The sequence below is a fragment of the Vanessa atalanta genome, chromosome 4 (genome assembly GCF_905147765.1).
Source record: "Vanessa atalanta chromosome 4, ilVanAtal1.2, whole genome shotgun sequence".
NCBI classification, from domain to species: Eukaryota; Metazoa; Arthropoda; class Insecta; order Lepidoptera; family Nymphalidae; genus Vanessa; species Vanessa atalanta.
Window position 1 is genome coordinate 121,999 of NC_061874.1, and position 21,929 is coordinate 143,927.

Genomic DNA, 21,929 nt, shown 5'->3' on the forward strand with positions numbered 1-21,929 from the left:
TTTTACAAGATTTTATAGAAATACTTGATTTAATATCTCTGAGTAGTCTTAGTCTATATGATAAAATTACGGAAAATCTAACAGTCATACTTAGATCAAAGCTTAGCAAGCCTAGATGTGAGGATAAATTTTTGGTATGACGTAAAGATAGTTGTGATATTAATTGTGTCAAATTGAGCAAGTGCCATATTAACCATGGATGGAAGTAATTCCAAAATTGGTAACAACGATGAACTGAACGAAAATAATGAAGCAAAGGTTTCAGAAGAAGAAAAACAAAGTGATGAAAATATTACGAGCAAAGCTGAAGAGAATTTAGAAGAAGAACAAGTTGAACATCTTGACGACGAAGAACTCGATGATGAAGAACAAAAACAGAAAGACAAAACTTTGCATGAAGAGCACGGTGAAGAGATAAGCATTGAGGAAATAGAGGAAGAAAAAAATGTAGAGGAACAATTAGATGAGCAAGAGAAAACAGACGAGCAAAAACCTCCAGAAACGACTGAAGAAGTCGATGAAGAGGAGGAAGGGTACGTTGAAGAGCCGCCACCAGATCCAGCAGCCCCACTTGACTTTAGTGAGTCTAAAGAAATGCTAAAGCCTCAATTCGATTTAAGACCAGACCAAATAGCAGAAGTAGAACAACTTTGGGAGTTATATCAGAACTATACACCTGCTTATACTGATCTCGATGGATATATAACAGAAAAAGAACTTGTTTATATGTTAAAATCTCTTTTGCTCATGACTTATACCCCTGAACAATTGCAAGAACTAATTGCATTTTGTGTGAAACCCTCACATCCTCAGGGCCATATCAATTATGATCAATTTCTGAAAATGGTTACTCTGAGGCAAAGAGACTTTCCTATCGAAGACGAACTTCGTTCTTCTTTGCAGGTATTGGACCCAGGTAGAACAGGATCAATAGACAGGGAATATTTAAAAGAACTGTTAGCGAAACAGGGTCACAAAATGCCACAAAAACAGTTAGATAATCTTATAAAAGAAGTAGACATAAGTAACGACGGCACAATTGGAATCGAAGACGTAGTTGGTACCATGTGTATAGATCTCAATAAAGACGACTTGATAATGCTTATGGCGTCTTTGAATCCTCCAGAAGAAAATGCTGACAGAGAAGAGGCATAGACTTAAAATAAGCGATTCAAACGTTATAAAAAATGAAATTATTATTTCACTTTTTGTGTTTCTTTTTGATTTCGTATCAGTATTAAATTTTTTAAATCAAAAACATAATGTTTCTTATCTTAATTTATAAAATGTTATAGCAGCCGAGTTTGGGCATTTTCATAAAGTACCTAATAGTTCATCTGGATTATTCTGCGTAATATACTATATAGACCCTTATAACTCTACAGACAGAGAAATAAGATATTTAGTTAGACTTTGATTTTGTTATAAATTAGGTGTTTTTTTAGCAAAACCATCCAGGTATTCTGTAAGTTTTGTTGTAAAGTATGTTTATCTTATAGACATTTAATAAAGTAAAGCAACCACCGACTCCAAATGTAGAATCAAAGAAGTATATTATTTATAATAGTAAATTTTGCTGTCGGTTTATATGGTAAATGTAAGAGACACTGCGGTTTTATTAAATAAATAAATATTTGACCTAGCAAAGATACATTGATTTTGATCGTATTGAAACATGTTTATCACTTCTTTTAAAAAAGTCTAAGTAATTACGAGATAATATGAAAATCTATCATTACTTTAAAGAAATGGGAGGAATTTTTGAGGGTTCATTTTCTTTTTCTGCATATAATGTCCAATAGTATGGCAATTCAACTCAACCTGAGAGTTAAAGTGCGACCTTACATGATTGACACAAGTCTAACGAAACAGTTGAAGAATATATAAATGATATTATAGAAAATAAATATATCTTTACAATGTAAAAATTTTAAACAATCAACACAATTGTTTTATTAAATAACACTAATTTTATATTAACCGAACGGGTATTAAATCTTAAGGTATGTTTAGTTTTTTTTCAATAATCATAGCCGATAGTGTAGAGTAGACATTATGCACATTGACAGTGTCGTTGAATTTGAAAATGACAAGTAATCAAAAATAAAATTAACATTGCATGTTGACAGTTGAAGTTAATCCAACTTTGTTGTATGACAAAATTCAAAGAGTGAACATTTTATGACCGGTGATCAAATACAAAATAACGTTTAAAGTTTTATTATTCCGTGTAGTCAGTCAACTTATATGTTATAAAGAACTTTCAAAAATGCGAGTATTATTAACTGTACTAGCTTTGATATCAAGTTTGAGTGGAAGTAAGTAGTTGTAAGTTACAAAGCTCGCGTATATTGTACGAGGGTGTGGCTTTGCCAAAGACTTTGTAAGAGGGCAAGATGATTATGAATGAATAATAATTAGATATTTGCCATATAACTTTTTATTCTAAAAATATAATATATAAGGAATAGATTACTCTATTTCTTTATCTGTTAAACTGTTTCACACTATAAAGTTATTCATAAAATTTGCCCAGTGCTTCATGTTCATTTTTTTTCAGGTTTTGCAATTTGGTGTTATCAATGCACTACAGCTACACCAGGTTGTACAGAACCATTTGATTGGCGTGGAGTTGGTTATTTGGGCAATCCTTGCCCGGACGCTGAAGATGTTTGTGTGAAACTTATTGAAAGAAAAGGAGGTATAGTTTGGTATTTAATTGTATAAAATAAACTTGTTGAAATTATATTACCCCTGTTCAGTCATGAGAGAATTTATTCTATTTAGCTTTAATTTCCCCACCTAAAAACTATCAAAACATGTATGTTGTTCCTCAGCTAAGGAAATAATTACAAGGGACTGCTTGAGTAATTTCAAAGCGTTTAGAACTGACATACCGGCTGACACATATGAGGGTTGCCGACAAGCAGCAAAAGATGTAAATTTAGCAAACTTTGTTAACAATACTGTAAAGGAATTGGACATTAAAAGGTAATATGAGTAGAATTTTATCCTTGATTACCATAGAATTGTTTATTTACCTTCCAAAATTTACTTTTGGGAAATCACTAGTACAAATCCAGTTGGCCGGCGACATTTTAGAATGTCTTTTATTTTGGTTTACACATGAATTTTAACACTTGGCCAACTATTAGTAGTAGCTCCTAATACAACAGCTAAAGTTGGGTACAGGCTCTCTGTGTCAAATTACATTAAGTTTGTTTTAGTTGTGATGAGGTAACAAATAAACAAAGTTACCTTTACACTTACAACATTCATCTGATTCATAAATTGTTTCTTATTATATCTTATAGTAAACATTCTGCACATAGTTATAACTCTTAAATGATACTAAACATCCTTCATGTAAGCAACAATCATTCCTCTGTAATACTATATCGGCTTATTAAAAAAATATTTATTAAATGTAATTTTTCTATTTTTCAGAGATTGGTATGACGAGACAATATGGTGTTTCTGTTTCCTTGATCACCGTTGTAACGATGCGTCGGTTAAATCCCATTCAATGGCACTGTTAGCCTTGACAAGTGTATTTGTGTTGTTAAAAAGAGCACTGTTTTGATATTCATTCATGCTGTTCAAAGCTAACTACTCATAGTTGCTAGACTGGAACGATAATGGAATACTGTGTAGGATCTGATTTTATGTTATTGAATACTTTTAATCATGGAGATTGTAAAATATTTGATTACAATCGAGTACCCATAAACCTTTTATATGAATAATATAGTGTCCGTGTTGCATAAGAATACAGATTTTTGTATAATTTGTTAGAACTTTTTGTAAAAATGACATAATAACTTTTTATGATATTTTAGAAGAGATTTTAAGAGGTTAATGAATACATTCATACTTAGTAGTTCTTAAAAGGCAATAGTTTTTTAAGAAACTACTAAGTATTATTCTGCTTTGTAAAATGAATGAATACATATCACTAACATTCTAGCAACAACTATAGTAATTAAGTTCCAAGTGTGAGTGATAAAATGTAATATTCCGTCCATTATAATAATTTAGTAAATAACAATGTTTATTTATATGTGTATGTATAGAAATGGTATGATTTGACACAGGCTGATAATTGAATTGGGTCAGCTTTTTTAAAGAGCATCTATTTGTATTACATAATAATGATATATTTCAGTAAGATAGGAAACGTTCTCCATAGTTAATTGGAATTTATGAAATATTAACAATAGCATTAAATGAGAATACTCTTTGTTTAAATGGAATTAATATTATACCTACTCTACCCTCCATAACAGATATTATGATGAACTAAATGACTGAAATTTAAATATAATAAACAATTATTTTAATTTATTTTTTTTATTTTTCCACACATAGAACACAAGAGCGAATTGCAGTAATGTAACCATGAGAGTAGTGACCAAATTAATCATTTTAATCATAGTAGCTGCATCCATTCGCCACATGTCGTAAACTGAAAACTGCGGCGGTCTCTCTTTGATCATCTTTAACATTTTAATAGCTTTTCGTCTCAGCGGCCCTGGAAATATGGAATCATTAATTTTATCAATGAAAGCTTTTTAGTTAATTTTTTTCATTAAATTTGAATACATTAAGCATATTATTTAAAAAATAAGATGAGTTTAAAAATGCACATGAAGAGGAACAGGAGACTTATTATTGGAACAATACCTATTGTTATGTCGTGTCCTCGTTGATTATGATAATATTATTTTAGCGTTCTAGTTGTATACAATTATAAGGTTTGTTTTTAACGAAAACCGTGCGCTAGAAAATTTACTATAAACATAGAAAAGTTTTACGGTTCTTCAGTGGCGGCGTAGTGTGCGTTGGCACCCGGGGCGCCTCTCTATTGAGTTTCCGCAAAATAAAACGACAAATACTAAACATGCTTACGTGAATTTATTGTGCTTAAATATTCGATGACATTATCAAAATTTTATTTTCTGTCCTTTTCAATGTACAATATGGACTGATGACGACTGATAAATCGTGTTTGGCTCATTGTAGATCTTAAGTAAGATTGTTCTTTAACAAGAAGCCACCGAAAGACAAATAGTTAAAAAATATTTTAGACATAGCGCTAGACTTGGAACAGACTCAGAATAGAATTACATTTTTTTTAACAATAAATTTCAGAAGCTCCAGGATATATTGGACCGCTTTTTGAGGAGAATTGTTGGTGGTTTCCAAGTGGCGCCTCAGTCGTAAAAACTCCACAATAATGTCCACAAAGTTCATCATAGATTTTTGTAAGATTTGAAACTAAAAAAAAACAATACCAAGAAATACTTCTGTTGACGGAAGCAGAGTTTTATGCTGAACAACACCAAATGTTATGAGAATGTCAACCATTGCTCTGTAACGATGCTCTAGTTCTTCGTAAAATCTATCAAGACATTCTAACATAGATCTTTGCAGCTCTTCTGGCAATGTTAGTCCAGCGTCTTGGGACATTTCTACTGGCATAAGTTTTCGGAATCTACTCTTGAAAATAGCTCTTTCCACTATTTGGATACGTTGAGTTTGTAAAATTTTTATAGGCTTTGATTTTTATGACACACTTTGCCAGCGTAAGCCCAGATGTTTGCATTTACTTTTGTGTCTGATTAACTGCTTTATTACATCACACCAAAAAGAGAGATAACATAAAAAACTGAAGTCTCTACAATTAGTACACCGTGAACCGACAAGAAACTAGGTAATTACTTTGATTGCAATATTTAAAAGACAAAGTTTTGTTAGTTAAATACATTTAAGTATTAAACTAACAAAACTTATAATAATATATATCCTGCCGGGAAGTCAATGATTTGAATTTAATATTTTGATTAATTAGAGATGCTTATATAAAATTTGTATGTCCTAATTTAGTGAGAAATTTAGAAGCTAGGTCAAAATAAGACAAATACTTACTCTATGTGTAATTATACATAAAACTGCAGAATAATGATCGTGTACGTGGTTACGACGCCGAGGGTGCGCACGAGGAGGCGCGCGTTCAGCGTGTAGATATCATATAAAGATATGTCATTTTTCACATCCAATAACAACAACATACGTTTCGCGTTTCGCTTGAATTCACCTAAAATGAAACAATTTTATTTTCATGTAAAAGCGGGATCATGTTTACACTCTAAGCCTATCGCTGATTGAGCTGACAGAACAGAACTTACCTATGCATGAATAGGTGTGTTTCTAAATGAAGTAAAACACTTATTTAATACAAGAGCTACATATATAACTGCTTTTTAATTTATAACCGGGGCCATAGAGCATTAAAGGCATATGTGAGTAACTTCCAGTCAATTAGGTGATTTGACTTTTTAAAATGTTATCCTATATTATACATAACTTTTAACTGTGACTTTACCCTAATACTACTTTGATAATATTTGTTTATTATCATTAGTAGATGGTATCATTGTTTATGTTTTATGAGTATATCTTCATACAAACCGCCTCGTTGGTTTAGTGGCTAGTTCCTGGCGACGAGTCACCTCCGACTTACACGGGTAAAGACCGGTAACGGTTGAATTGGCCAATATAAGTGTAGATGGGATCCGAAGCGACGAAGATGCGGTGTGGACGGGGACATCGCCCTACACGCGATGGATCCTGCTCTTCGGAAGCGACAATCCGTTCTATCTACACGAATCCGCAGTCTTTCCGATACATGCAAACGATAGCCATCGCAGTTGTTTTAGAGCAGGCGCGCACTACAAGTTTTTGTTGCGCGGTGAAAAACACCGGCAAATATAATAAAAAAATAAGCAGGCGCGCACTACGACCTAATAACGCATAAAAAATCATTTTTAAAATGGATTTCATAGAAGCAGTTTGTATTTCTGCTCTTGTAATTAGAGGTTGTGAAAAAGAATAAAAGATCCTGGGTACATCCTCTTGTCAATTGACGTTTATACAAGGGACAATTCTGTAAAATATTTAATGATCGTGATTATACCGAAAACTTTTCGGTATAATCACGATCATTAAATATTTTAGAATGACGAAAGAATGTTTCTATGAACTTTTAAAATAAGAGACGAAGAGTCTCTTTCAGTGACTTTAAACTTACTAAAGTACTACAAATTTGCCACATCATATATATCCGAATTTTCATCTATGGATTGGTCGAACTGTATAATAGTTATGAACATAATTTGTGGTCTCTGTTGCAATCTGTATATCTTCGTACAGCGTCGATGTTGATGGTGCCGATGACAGTGAAGTCGGAGTTGTAGGATAAAACGATTGTCTTGAAGATGCCGATGTCGACGGTGTTGGTAATAGTGACAGAATTGGTGTCGACATATATGTATTACTTCCGGGTAGTGTATTTCGTAGCAGCAAATAAGAATGCAATTAGGTGTACGTGCACAGAGGCACTGCAGGTTTGTACGTAAACATAGGAGATGAGTACTCTTAACTCTTCGCCTGTCTCATTACTCGCAAAATTTCAGTTTTTTCAAATAATTTTTGCTCGTCATTTAATTACTTCATTATCATTATTAACAAAAGTGCGAAAAAAATTGTCTTAATCTACGTCTGCTACAGAATACTTTTCTTTTAAAATATTAATTAACAGTTTTTCAAAAGTTTGAGCTTTATTCTTTTGAATCGTGCGATGACCGACATTAGGATTTGTTACTGGATTTGCAGAATTTGATAGTGGAGCAGGATTGCCTGTCCTCGTAGCTAAGAAATTCAATGAGGGAAAACAATGTATTTTGAATTTCGTCGGTGTATTCAGGGACTTGAAGATAATTTTGTGCTTCAATGTTGCTAATTTTGGTTGATGATTTATGGAACAACCAAATCAAACAAATGTAAATTATCGAAATAATAGTATTTTCCTTTTTTTTAGCTGCTTGTCCTGACTGCACATTTCTCTAGAATGCCAACTCTTTTTTAAATCTATCCTTTAAATTTCTCCATTTATTCTGCACTTCTTCACGTATAACATATTATAATATAACATTATACACTATAGTATATATTATAGAATTTAGTTTTTACAGGTATCTTGCTACTGCAAATAGTTTTTATTCTCTAAATTTTGAATAATTATTGGGCCATATAACAATTAGAGAAATAGTCACAGAAACGAGCAAACAGTTATTTAGTTGCTTACAACCAATTTAAATGCCTGCTGAAAGAAATGAAGGAGAGTGGAAAAAGATTGCTAAAAACTTCCTTACAAAAACAAATTTTCTGAACTGCGTTGGGGCTATTGACAGAAAATTAGTGAGAATAAAAAATTGCGATGGCGTTGATTCTAAGCAAAGATTTTACTAGCAGTATGTGATGCGGAGTACAGTTTTATTGTTGTATATATCGGAGCCGATGGCGCAAATAGTGACTCCGGTGTTTTGAAAAATTCAAGTTTTGGACAAAAACTTATAAATAATTAATAAAATATTCCTGCGGCTGAAAAATTGCCATACGATGAAAATGGCCAAAATATGCCGTTTCTGCTAGTTGGAGATGAAGCTAACTCGAGCACGCCGATTAAAATAATGTACATTTTAATGGTATTTGGTATATTATGTAATAAATGGCGAATATTACACCGTGCTATCGATACCATCTCTTGCATACATTATATATTGAAAGTAACAAAAAAAAATAGTTTTACTTACCTTTATCTCTTTGTTGATTGTCTTTCATTTCACCCCATCTTCGAAACCAATTTTGGCAAACTTCTACCCATAAATGCAATTTGATGTTTCTATGGCTGTATTCTTTTAAAGTATTGTCCTATAAAACTGGTTTTTTTCTCAACTTCAGCAATAAGTATTTCAACATTAAAATCATCATCCTGATCATTACGATCAATACTCAATGTAGTCATCGTTGCTCCAAAAATACAAGATAAATAATTATAACGAAAATTGCCTGCGAATCGTCGTAGTGCGCGCAGTCGAAGATAAACTAATGTATCACAACAAACCGATCTACCGCCGCGCCGTAAACAAATTGTAACTTGCTACAGATTTTTCGACGCTGCGGCGACTTTGTAGCTAAGTTCGCTCAATAGAATTGAAAACTCAATGTTACAATACTGCGGCGCGATTTTATGTCGCAAAGCATTTGCAAATTGATAGTGCGCGCCTAGCCCTGGTGGGTAAGAAACCCTCATATCCCGGTTTCACCGAACACAACACGACATAACAAGCTGAATAAACGAGCACAAACAGAACGACACTTTTCAAACACGTTCTCTTTCTTCAAAAATTTGAAAAAAGTGTTTGGGTAATATTCTCCTGCCATTGGAATTCGCTTTATCTATATTTTACTACCCTTAAATTGTATTAAAGGTTCTTTATAAGAGTTTCTGTAAGGATGCTCGTTATTTTGCAGCTAAGTAAAGTGGCACTTACCTTTTATTTTAAATAATACTTTTCAATAAGTGTAAATAAAATACGAACCTTCAGACGAATGTACGATGGCGAGGCACAGCTTTCTCGACTGTTCTAATTTTGATGTGATCAATTCGGTAAATATGCACAGTAAGAAGTATATTAGGGTATAATCAAATGAGAGTTGCATGAGTACGAAATAAGACTCAGTGTTCGTTATCATCTGCAATAGATAAAATAGTTACACAAAATCGATTATTTGATTTTTTACATTATTCGAGCAAAAATAATATCGGAGTAAATATTCTTAAAATATTTTTTGCTATAAAATTGACTGAGCATTAAAATTAGTTAATTTTATGGAATTAATTACGAATTACCATGTATGAAAAAACGGCTTGGTATTTAAGCAAAATAATTGATAATTCTATCAACATCAGCACCCACAGTAACACTAAGAACGTCAAATACAATATCTGCAAAAAAGAATTATCATTTAAATATAATTTGTATGTCATTTAAGATCATCGCGTAAATTGTCTGGTACGTTACCTTCATTTGAAATAATTCAGTAAAATCTGCCATTACTGTCAAGATATCGTGCGTCCCCAGAACCAAGCTGTTCAGTTTCGTTTCTAGACCGACGTCGATCGTTTCGTCTAATCGGGCTCGTTGAATCGTATGTATTCTGGATTTGCTTTCAACGAAACGTTTAATTTTCTCTAATTCTTTTTTAATGTAATCTACGCGAATTTGTATATAAAATAATATTAATAAACTCAACGTTATATCAATAATAGTAATAAGACTCGAAAACCCAACAAAAACAGCAAACGGACAGAATCCTTTGATCAAGTAAGTATTATGAATAACGGTATAACAAACAAATAATACTGATATTGCTACCGAAGAAATCAAACTGAGCGCCCATACAACGCTGTTATTGTATTCCTTCGTATTCAGATCACGATCTATTTTCTGAAGCTTCACGTATAATTCACATAGTAACTCACTGTCGACGGTAATTCTTTGATATAAGAACAATAAGTAATCACAAACGTGGATAAACATGTTAAACGATTTGAAATATATATCATCAATAAACAAGTATTTTGTGCATTCACATTCGGTGGTTAGAAATAATTGAGATAACATATCTACCGTCAAAATAAATATTGAATACAAATTGTACCACTTCGAAGGAGGCGTGACGAAGCCGTGTTCAATTTTCACATTAAGGTTACCGACAATCGCTTGTAGAAGATGTATCGGTTTAAAAATATTTGCAAAATCGTCGTCAAGTATATCAGCGGATAGTTTTTCTAAATGGTAAGCCATGGCTGGCGAGTGAACTGCCTGTCCGCTTCAGGCGGACGTTAACAAAGTACCGATCTACAAAAACTGCATTATATATTCAGTAGAAAATGAGTACTCAAGGGACGTAATATAGATCATTTGCTTGTCCTACTAATTACTTTTAAACTATATACACAAAAAAAACTGCAAAGTTGTGTGTACCATGAATATTGAAAAATTTAACGTTCCCTGATTCTCGACAATCTTTTATGAGCGCGACTTATTCAGAAGTTGAATGATTTTTATGATTCTTAAACTGACACATCACCATTTTGTATGTACAGATTTAAATTATGAAATATAATAAAAAAATTGTGGTTATTGTTTCTCTTCTCTTGAGAGTATATTTATTGAAAATATACCATTGACGCCTGCAGTGCCACTCTGTAAGAATTAACTTCGTATATCTCTCTTGAATGTTGCCAACCGACTTACTCTCCTACATTCGAGAAGTATGTACGGGTGAAACGGGCTACGATCATACTTGGCCTGTCGGCAAATGCTGCAGGAGCGTATGAATTTGGTTAGGTATGTAATCTTTTATTTTAGGCCACTAGAATTTATGGGATAAGGCTACACTGTTATACCATGGTGATTAGTTAGTGCGAGTGAGGTTCATGGCTGAGATGAGGATGGATAATGATTCCAGATTTAACCTGAGGGTTGACATACTTCTTTAATGAATTTACAAGAACTTCCTCCAGATAGAGAGAGTTAAATAAAAGTCTGGGTATGGGGTTCGATTGGCTTAGATACAATAGAACAGTTTGATTTCAAATGGTTAAAACTATTTTTTGGCTATTGAGGGGCTCATCGGTAATTGGGACCTCAAGAATTGGATTTTCCTTACTGCTGTGCGCGGTTAAGGTAGCAGAATCAGCGGTTTAAGTTTATGCTAGCTATAATAGTAGAGGCTCTGCTTCGGGAGGAGTTTTAAGTGAAGTGTTAGCAATCATTCCACACGAGAGAACGTGTCTGTGTTAGGATTACGTTTTTCAAATTTACAACCGAACAGGTATAGGTGAAAGTATTTAGTTGTCCATACGGTGGCAAGAAATTCTTTATCCACGGTGCTATAGTTAATCTCATCATAATTTAAGGTTCTAGATGCGTAGGCTATCGGCTTGAGTGAACCGAAAGTCCCTTGCAATAAAGTTAGAAGCGTCGGTTCTAAGGATAAAATCTTTAAAGAAATCTGGATACTACAGTAGCGGGTCCTTGATCAGAAGGGTTTTATTTTCCTCGAAATATTTTTCATATTCAGCATCGTTAAGATTTATTTTTGAACCCTTTTTTAAGCAGAGAGTCATGTGTTCAGTTGTGCGGGTGAAATCAGGAATACGTTTACGGTAGTTACCTTTAAGCCGAAGAAACGCTTTATTTTTTGTTTGAGTCTTTAGAATAGGGAATTTCTGGAAAGCTATGATCTTGTCTGGATTCGGTTTTATCTGTCCTAAGATCTTGAGTCTTGCAGTCTCTGTCATGCCTGTTTTAAGTTATCCAAATGCTCCTGAAGAGGGGTACTTAATACAATGATGTTGTCCAGATAAAACAGACATATCTTATTTTTCAAATAGCGAGACAGATCATCCATGAGGTTAAAACCTGTTTTACGTTTGTCAGCAGGGTCCATTTTGATCTGGTAGAAACCGCTAGCGAGATCTTGTGTTTTTTTATGGTATAGATAGCAGAAGGGGCAGGAGGCCCAACTGATGGAGTGACTGCCATCGCCCATGGACATTTGCAACACCGGGGTGCTTGCAGATGCGTTACCGGTTTTAAGAAAGGTGTAGGCTCTTTTTTTGAAGGTTTCCAAGTATTGGTGCGGTAAAACCGCTGGCGAAAGCAGGAGCTTTATTTTCCGATGTAACATTTTTGAAATTTGTTCTTGTTATGAATGAAAGGATATCTATAGATTTTAATAAAAACACGTATTTCATCTGTAGTTTTAATTTTATGTTTGATTTTATTGGTCAAGGAAAGGGGCTCACTAAATCTATGTTCGCTTCCCATTTATTTAGGAGCTCAATTAAGCCATTAAAAAGTCGTGAAATATATAAATTTACAAGTTGATATCATGTTGTTCCTGAAACTCTCAAAAACAAGGTAATGTAATTGAATAATCGTTGCGAGTGGTGGTATGCACATTGGTTATTTCAAAAGGCTAATATTTCCAAGATAAAAGTTCCAAAATGACGAGTTCTAGGTACTCTACTTCAGGATATGGCTCCTGCATCTCGCCGTAATGACAAACTGAACTGACAATGATTAAAGTTCAAGATTTTGGAAATAATCTAGCCCATGAGCGACCGTGAGTATCTTACCGACTGCGCTAATTAATAAGGCTACGACGAGAGGATTAAAATCAAAATATTTAATTAATAAAGATGTCAATAAAATAATTCATTTAAAAATACATGTGTCGATTGGTCTCCGGTGGTCAAAAGTGATGGAATCATACGGTAGCGCGATGAGTGTCCAGTGACATACGTTATGCTGCGTCTGCTCTTCTTGAAACTCCACTGCGGCCGCCCCCCGTTGCGCAACCGATGGCATCGCGGGTGATTCAGATGAGGCGCTAACGCTATGTTTCACTTGGAAATGTCGTTTGTAACATTTGTATAAATGTTTTGATAAATCTCAAAATGAGGTAACACTCGAAGGCCCCCAACTTGTATAGCTTAACAATTTTAACAGCTATTATGTTAATCCATATCTGATAAGCCATTTTAAAATTATAATAGTTTTAAATTTAATTTCGTAAGTGCTATAATTGGTGTTTTGATTATAACAGATTCAATTTTAAAATTGGGTTAAACTATTTTATACGCGTACATTTGGTTTTTTATTTTTTTAACAACATCCACGTTATCGCAGTTGCCCGTGCCTTCTTTTTACGTAGTTTTTTAATTTTTGTTTGTGGCGGTTTTAAATTTTCGGACTAAACATCAGCAGATCTTCCCTGGGGTTCGTCGGGAGTTAAATCGTATTCACACTTCTAAGGACAACTCGAGGAGCTTCGTGCTCCGAGCTCGCTTTTTATAGCGTAACGCAAATTTTTTGCTGTGCCTTAAAAATGCCGTGCAGAAGGTATTTATTTTGGGATTTCATATACATAGCTGCATTTCGTCACGCACTCAAACGAGATGTAGCTTCGTGTTTGTCTGGATCCAACTCTTGGTTTGGTGCACACCTTAATACTACTTTCTGATGCCTGGCCTTCGCACTGCACTTCCTTGCTCCTGTCGTTTTTATGGGTTGCTCTAAATTTTACCATTACGTTTTCGCTGCTCTCCTTCGGGTCTTTCGAGATGATCAACGTATGGTTTGGTGTATGTGGGGGTTTTGGTAATGCTACAGCTTCGGCGAAAGTAAGAGGGCCCGTTACAGGTTTTTCGCTAAGCTCCGTTACCCGTTTTTTATCGTTGCTAGGGTCAGCTTTCTCTCCTGGAATTCAGTTATGTCTCCATGGAGGGTCTCGCAGGTAAGGCGGCTTTTGACTTATTGTTATTTGAGGATCTTTTGCTTGGGTTGGTGTCGTGATTGAATTGAAATTGTATCGATTTTTGTTGGAGGTCTGTCAGGCCATATTCAATTCTAACCAGCGTCTCCCTGGTCAGTGGCGCTTCGGCAGTCGGCTAGGAAGGTTTTGGTCTCCCTAACCTTCCTCAACACATCTAGCTGGTTTCCCAGGGTACCGATGTAGGTATATCCCCGCTTCTAGTCTCTTCCATTTCTGACCATTGGAGATAGTAGGGATGGTCTCGGCCTTCAGTAACCCTTTAATATTCTTCTGTGCCTCCCGGATTTCTCTTTTTCTTTCTTGTTTCTCTTGTTCCTAAGAGCTCGGAGGTCTCATAGCGGAGTCGGCTCGGAACCACGGGTCTTCTCTATGGCTCCACTGACGTCAGCGCGGATCAGGTGCAATTCTTATATAATAGAGTTCGTCATTGTTAAGATGTTGAGCGGTCTTTCTATTCGCACCAGTTTTTTGGTGTGCCTCACTGGAGCACTCTGCTCCTTCTCCAAGTTGCATTTGTCATGATTTCAGGAGTCTAAGAGAGAGATAACTATTTCATCACGATTAATATTTTTTTATATTTAGCGCATTATCGACTTCATAGCCTTACGGTACATACATATTTACATTTTTGAGTTTTATTTTGTACGAGTTTTGTAATTTTATTACATTTTAATTAGATCTTGCGGTAAACTGACTGATTTTAGGTATAGATCAAAACTCCATGCTTGAGTTTTGATCTATACCTAAAATCTTCTACCTAAAATCTATACCTAAAGTCTTTTTCAACCCCAAAAAGACGCAAGTTTGCGCGTTAACTGCTAAACAAACACCATTTGTTGTATCTCCACGATTTGAGAACATTCCGTTAGCTGCCACAGCTAGTATCCGAATACTTGGCGTCGATATTTCAAGCCTCGTTCAGTTAATCGGTCAATTAGAAGGTAAAGCCAAATTGATATCAAAAAAGCTCGGTGTGCTCAGCAAGGCAAGACAGTATTTCACGTCGGCCCATGGTCTAAGACTATACAAGGCGCTAATTCGGCCTCACATGTAGTACTGCTCTCACCTTGGACGGGTGCTCCCCAGTACCAGCTCCTTCCATTTGACCGTATCCAACGTAGAGCAGCTCGAATTATCGACGATCAAGCGCTTTCCGATCTGCTTGATCCTTTGGCTTTGCGTAAAGATGTTGGATCACTCAGCATCTTCTACCGATGTTTCGAGGAATTGTTCGGATTAATCCCAGCTACTGAATTTCACCTTTGGACATCTCGTCAAAATTCTAAGTTTCACCTGCACCACCTATATGCCAGAAAATCCACAACAACGCGGTTTTTAAGACATTTTCTGTCTCGCACAATCACTCTGTAGAACCAGCTTTCGCCGACGGTTTTTCCGAACCGATACGACTAGGGAACCTTCAAGAAAAGAACGTACTCCTTCCTTAAAGGCCGGCAACGCATCTGCAAGGCCCCCGGTGTTGCAGATGTCCATGGGCGGTGGTAGTCACTTCCATCAGGTGAGCCTCCTGCTTGTTTGTCATCATATATAAAAAAATCATACGATAATATCGTATGTATAAGACTCTACGTCTTTATAGCTGGTAGAAAAACCTAATATTTTGTTTGTAATTAAATTTCTAAGATAATTTCAACTTTATTGTTTAAATTTTAAGTGGCTGTTTATTAATTTTTATCATATAATCATATTGTATTCGTTTTTAATACGAGAAATGACACCGTTTTCTTCGGAAGAACAAATTGCAAATATGTAGTGTAATAATTTTAGAGGTTAATTCTAGTTTAAGTTGTTGTATTAATGAGTTTATATACCGACACATTTTTAAATAAATTCATGCCGATCCGAGTAATTTTATTACAGAACTACAAGTAAGCTAGGGACATGTACCCGAACACGTTATGAAAAGTCAAACTCTTTACTAAAATTATGACGACGCAATCGATGCTCTTTAATATAACTTTGATTTAAGAAACCCTCGTTATAGAAATCAGTAATAGCTTGCTGGTTGAATTTCATTAACAAATACAGATTTACTTAGGTTTTACTTTATCACGAGATGAACTCATGAGGATGATGAGTTTATAGCTAATATTACATTTAAATTGTATGGACGGTAGAGTTGAGACAAACTCTTCAATGAGTATCAGTAGCAAGTGTCCACCGAAAGATGTCTGATATTTCATTAAGTACCCGGAATGATGGTGTAAAGCAGATATCATTCTCTATTTAATTCTGTCTTACTCTAAAAAAAAATTGATTGAAATTGACATTTGGAAATGTTCCTAAAGCAACTCTAGTTCAAGCACACTTTCTAAAGATAATAGAGACCGCTTCAACTCTACCCTCCACGACTGATATGATGAACTAAATGGCTGAAATTTTAGAATAATAAACAATTATTTTAATTATCTTTTATATTTTAATTTTCCACACATAGAACAGGTGTTTTTTTTAGTTCAAACATCGAATAAAATAAATTTTCTTTAGTGGTAGTGACATGACCTTGAACTTAGACAATTCACTTTACAACATTTACAGAAGAGCGAATTGCAGTAATGTAACCATGAGAGTAGTGACCAAATTAATCATTTTAATCATAGTAGCTGCATCCATTCGCCACATGTCGTAAACTGAAAACTGCGGCGGTCTCTCTTTGATCATCTTTAACATTTTAATAGCTTTTCGTCTCAGCGGCCCTGGAAATATGGAATCATTAATTTTATCAATGAAAGCTATTTACTTAATTTTTTTCATTAAATTTGAATACATTAAGCATATTATTTAAATATTAAGATGAGTTTAAAAATGCGCATGAAGAGGAACAGGAGACTTATTATTGGAACAATAGGTATATGTCGTGTCCTCGTTGATTATGATAATATTATTTTATCGTTCTAGTTGTATACAACTATAACGTTTGGTATAACATATGAAAGTTTTACAGTTCTTACCACTGTAGATCAGGGACAGAACTGTGATGCAAAGATATTTCGTGGTCTTAATTTCTCTGTAGAATGCCTCGCATCGAACGCATATGACAACAATTATGATTAAGTCAATTGCGGTCACTGTCGGTAAAATTATAAATTCAAAGCGTTTTATAATCTGAAAGAAATATTACAAGAATAGCACGTGAAGTTCAGGGGTACAAAGAAGCAAAAATAATCACGGTATATCATTAATTGACACGGATTGAAAGTCAATATAATATGAACTTCAAGAAGTTTGTGGTGCCTGCTTTATTTTGGGTAAAATTATGTGTACTTAAACTCGACGTGTACCCAAAGGGATATTCCATCAAATTTTCTTAAGCAGGTAATAGACATTTTGTTAACCTCTGATGCCACCAATTTCCGCGTTTGTTTTATTTAAATCCCCATCATTTTTCCTTTTTTCTAAAATGGCGAACTCAGGTACAAACTTTAACCTAAATTTAATCCTCTTAGTAATGTTTAGGAGAGTGCCAGTAAAGTGAAATTCTTCTCGAGTGTATCGTGTAATAGAATAATTTATTGAAAAAAGTAACGAGTACATGTGTATACAAAACATGAAATAAAATTTAGCCAATGAAAATATAAGAAAATAGTATAAAATAAAAACTCAAAAAGAATATCCAATTAAAACGTCCAAGTTAGAGAGGTTCCCGAGGTACAGAGAACCCCTCTTCTTCCGGCGAATCTTTCAGTGGGGGGAGAATATACGCATAGAGCCGACGCGGAGCGAGTCAGCGGAGCACTCTCCTCACGCGCCCGCTGCGCAACCTCCATCTGCGACATCAACGTCGACTGCGACGTCATGACATGGTCATGTCTTTCTAGCACCTCTCGCTGCTTAGCATGGCGGCTATCGCGTTCGGCAACGAGATATCTCCACCGACTATCACCACCAGGTAGTGCCTCTGGGTAAATTGTTACAGAGGTTTCTATAACGGGTACATATAGCCGTAATATAAATGTGTAACTGTTGGTCATTTGATGAATTTCGTGTTTTCATGTGAAGTGATCTCTGCGTTTCATGTAAAGCAATAGCCCAGGTAATGCTCTCTTCATATCGGGGTGGAGCTATTATCACCCCTCTTTCTGTGTGAAGCACAAGAATCTGGGCAATTCCATATATTTCATTTGGCTGACAATGCAGTTATATGTTCAGAAACGCTATATTGGAACAGTTTATGCAGTTCGCATCTTTTGTGGTTTTAATACAGCCTGAACATTTCCTTGTCTTATAATAAAATTAAAGAGAAAAATAAATAATATACATACATTGAGTCGCACCAAGCAATTGAGTATCGTGATGCCGGGTTTCGGTGTCTTGCCAATGTATGTGAATTGAGCAATCCAGCGGTATGTGCAAATCGCTATTCGGATCTCGTGACTCTTGGCGAAAATAAGTGTACTATTGTCCACTTTATACTTGGTGACTGATGTGACGGGTTATTGGATTCCGTTCAAAGTTTATTGATCCTGCAGCACGACACTTTAAGTAACTTTGAATAATCTTGCAACAGTATTTTATTATTATTATTTTTTGTTTATATTACCGGTATTTTTATGTATTTATTTGGAACTTCGCTTTTACCCACATACGTAATGTAAATATCTACTCACTAGTAGTAGTCTTATCTTAGTAATTCTAACTGAACCACTTTTTAAAAATCAAATTCAACGCACAGCTTAACAACACGTCTACCGGCGATAGCGAACTGCACTGTCTAGGTAGGTACATACTTACGTTGTGCTGCAATCCCAGTAGTATAAATTCGAATTCCAAAAGTGTGATACTAAACAAATATAAAAACAGACTATAAAAATCTGAAACATAAAAAAACATATGTCAATTCGAAAATAGATTATCTATCTGCTAAGTAATAATAATAATAGTCAGTTCTTGCCTGGAACCGGTAAAGCGATTGAAATCTAAGCAACTCCTCAAATACACTTCGGTGTGTCTGAATTTAAAACCAGGCGTCTTTGACGCTGAAGTAATGAAAATATTGGTTACCACTTCCCAAGTACCTAATTGTGTAATTACACTTGTACCTATGAGAGCTGAGGTGACTCAGTGGTTGCAGCACATAAGAACTCAGTGGGCACAGACCACTGAGTTCTTGTGTGCTTCATTTGTGTTTATTATTAAAAGTTGAAAAAGAAAACCGTAAGGAAACCTGCGGGTGTCGGATGACCGCATTGGAGCAGCGCAGTGGAATTAACTCGAACTTTTGCCTATAAAGAAGAGGAGGCCTTAGCCCAGCTAACTTTTATCAGTTGCACGGGTACCGACCTAGCGACGTTTCGTTCCAATTGGTTAGTCTTGTACATTAAAGTTTGTAGTAAAATAAGATAAATACTTACTCTACGTGTAATTATACATAAAACTGCAGAATAATGATCGTGTACGTGGTTACGACGCCGAGGATGCGCACGAGGAGGCGCGCGTTCAGCGTGTAGATATCATATAAAGATATGTCGTTTTTTACATCCAATAACAACAACATACGTTTCGTGTTTCGCTTGATTTCACCTAACATGAAACAATTTTATTTTCATGTAAAAGCGGGATCATGTTTGCACTCTAAGCCTATCGATTGAGCTGACAAAACAGAACTTACCTATACATAAATAGGTATGTTTCTAAATGAAGTAAGCACTTAATGAATGCAAGAGCTACATACATAACTGCTTTTTAATGTAAATGCATTTAATTCACAACCTGCGCCATCCTATATGGCGCAGGTTATGAATTAAATATCCTTTTAAAAGGTTATATCAACTTGACTAAAGTTGGATAATACATGAGTCACTTCGAGTCAACACTTCGAGTCAATTAGGTGATTTGACATTCTAAAATGTTATCATATATTGTACTAGCGAAACGACCCGGCTTCGCACGGGTGCAATGCTGACTAAATATACTACTGAATGTCTTATAACATTTACAGCTTTTTTATCATTAGACAATACAAACCGCTACGACTCTGCGTTTTAAATCTGTAATATCTTCGAAAATATTTATTTAAATTACGTGTTGTACAGGGCCATATTGATATAAGGGGTTTTCCAATAGGGACGCTTGCACTTTGACAGCTGATTGCGGCCATGTTGTTTGAGTGACAGCTATCAAATGCAGTGTGTTATATTCATTCCGTGGCAAACCACCATGGCAGGTTACAGTGTCGAGCAGCACGTGCAAATCATAAAATTGTTTTATGAAAATGGGTCTTCAGTTCGAGCAACGTTCCGCGCACTTCGCCCGTTTTACGGTCGCGATGATCGTCCTGCCGAGTCGACTATCCGTCGATTGGTGGACAAATTCGAGTCAACCGGGTCAGTTAACAATCAGCCGGTTCCCGTGCGTCAACGTAACGCGAGATCTGCCGAGAATATCGCCGCTGTGCGCGACAGTGTCCTCGAAAACCCGCGGCAGTCAATTCCGCGTCGCGCACAGGAACTCGGCCTTTCGCAGACGACAACTTGCCGAATTTTGCGTTGTGACTTGAGCCTGCACCCGTACAAGATCCAGCTGACCCAAGAGCTCAAGGTTAATGACCATAGACAGTGCCGTGTGTTCGCTGACTGGACATTAGAGCAGTTGGAAGTTGACGCCGATTTTGGCAAAAAAATCATCTTCAGCGACGAGGCGCATTTTTGGGTGAATGGCTATGTCAACAAGCAAAATTACCGTATTTGGGACGAGACCAATCCACACGTGGTTCACCAAGTGGCAATGCACCCGCAGAAAGTGACTGTTTGGTGCGGATTTTGGGCCGGAGGCGTGATTGGTCCGTATTTTTTCGAAAACGATAATGGTGTGGCCGTCACCGTCAATGGTGAGCGATACCGGTCGATGATAACCAACTTCTTTTGGCCTGAAATCGAGAATATGGATCTGGACAACATGTGGTTTCAACAGGACGGCGCTACGTGCCACACAGCACACGCTAGGATGGAAGTTCTGCACGAGCAATTTCTGGACATGGTCATCTCGCGCGGAGGCGACGTGAACTGGCCACCGAGATCGTGCGATTTGACCCCGCTGGACTTTTTCTTGTGGGGTTTTCTTAAGTCGCAGGTCTATGCCAACAAGCCGCAAACCACCGATGCCCTCAAAGTCAACATACGCCACGCCATCGATCAAATACAGCCCGATTTGTGCGCCAGAGTCATCGAAAATTGGACCTTTCGTGTGCGCGCCACCAACCGAAGCCGTGGCAGTCATTTGAATGATGTCATATTCCATACATAATGGGGTCGATAGACCTTCCAAATAAAAAAAAAAATTCGCAAATATCTCTCCTACATGTATTTTTTTTTGCATTTCAAAGATCAAGCGCCCTTAATGGAAAACCCTTTATATTAAATGCACAATGTATTTAAGGTACTTAATTGGATAAGGATTAAAACTGTATTGCTTAAAATCGCTTGGAAAATAAGCTATCATTTCTCGTAAAAAGTAACGGATAAAAAAATGGTTATTGTGGGTTTTAGACATATGCCATCCCGGACTTTTTTGAAGACATTTTTAAGGTGTACAATAATGTAGTACATTATTTTGTAGTACAGTGTTTTTCTACTATATTGTGAATGTATTATACATATAAACCATCCTCTTGAAGCATCTATTTCTTAAAAAAGCGCATAAAAATCCGTTGTGTAATT

At 35.7% G+C, this 21,929-nt stretch overlaps 3 protein-coding genes across 3 annotated transcripts; 2 read left to right on the plus strand and 1 right to left on the minus strand.

Moving 5' to 3' along the window:
• Positions 1 to 1,160, plus strand: LOC125077840 (chemotaxis regulatory protein ChePep-like). The gene has a single exon (XM_047689927.1). The coding sequence runs from the start codon at positions 196 to 198 to the stop codon at positions 1,153 to 1,155; it is 960 nt and encodes a 319-aa protein (XP_047545883.1). The 5' UTR covers positions 1 to 195; the 3' UTR covers positions 1,156 to 1,160.
• A 973-nt stretch (positions 1,161 to 2,133) lies between these two features.
• LOC125077701 lies at positions 2,134 to 4,306 on the plus strand. Its single transcript, XM_047689706.1, has 4 exons — positions 2,134 to 2,318; positions 2,561 to 2,701; positions 2,838 to 2,991; positions 3,448 to 4,306. Exons 1-4 carry the CDS (start codon positions 2,270 to 2,272, stop codon positions 3,581 to 3,583), a joined length of 480 nt encoding a protein of 159 aa, XP_047545662.1. The 5' UTR covers positions 2,134 to 2,269; the 3' UTR covers positions 3,584 to 4,306.
• A 12,500-nt stretch (positions 4,307 to 16,806) lies between these two features.
• Positions 16,807 to 20,371, minus strand: LOC125077950. The gene is made up of 4 exons (XM_047690085.1): positions 20,305 to 20,371; positions 19,006 to 19,085; positions 17,226 to 17,379; positions 16,807 to 16,970 (listed from the first exon to the last, which is right to left on the minus strand). Exons 1-4 carry the CDS (start codon positions 20,369 to 20,371, stop codon positions 16,807 to 16,809), a joined length of 465 nt encoding a protein of 154 aa, XP_047546041.1.
• Between the last annotated feature and the right edge of the window lie 1,558 nt (positions 20,372 to 21,929).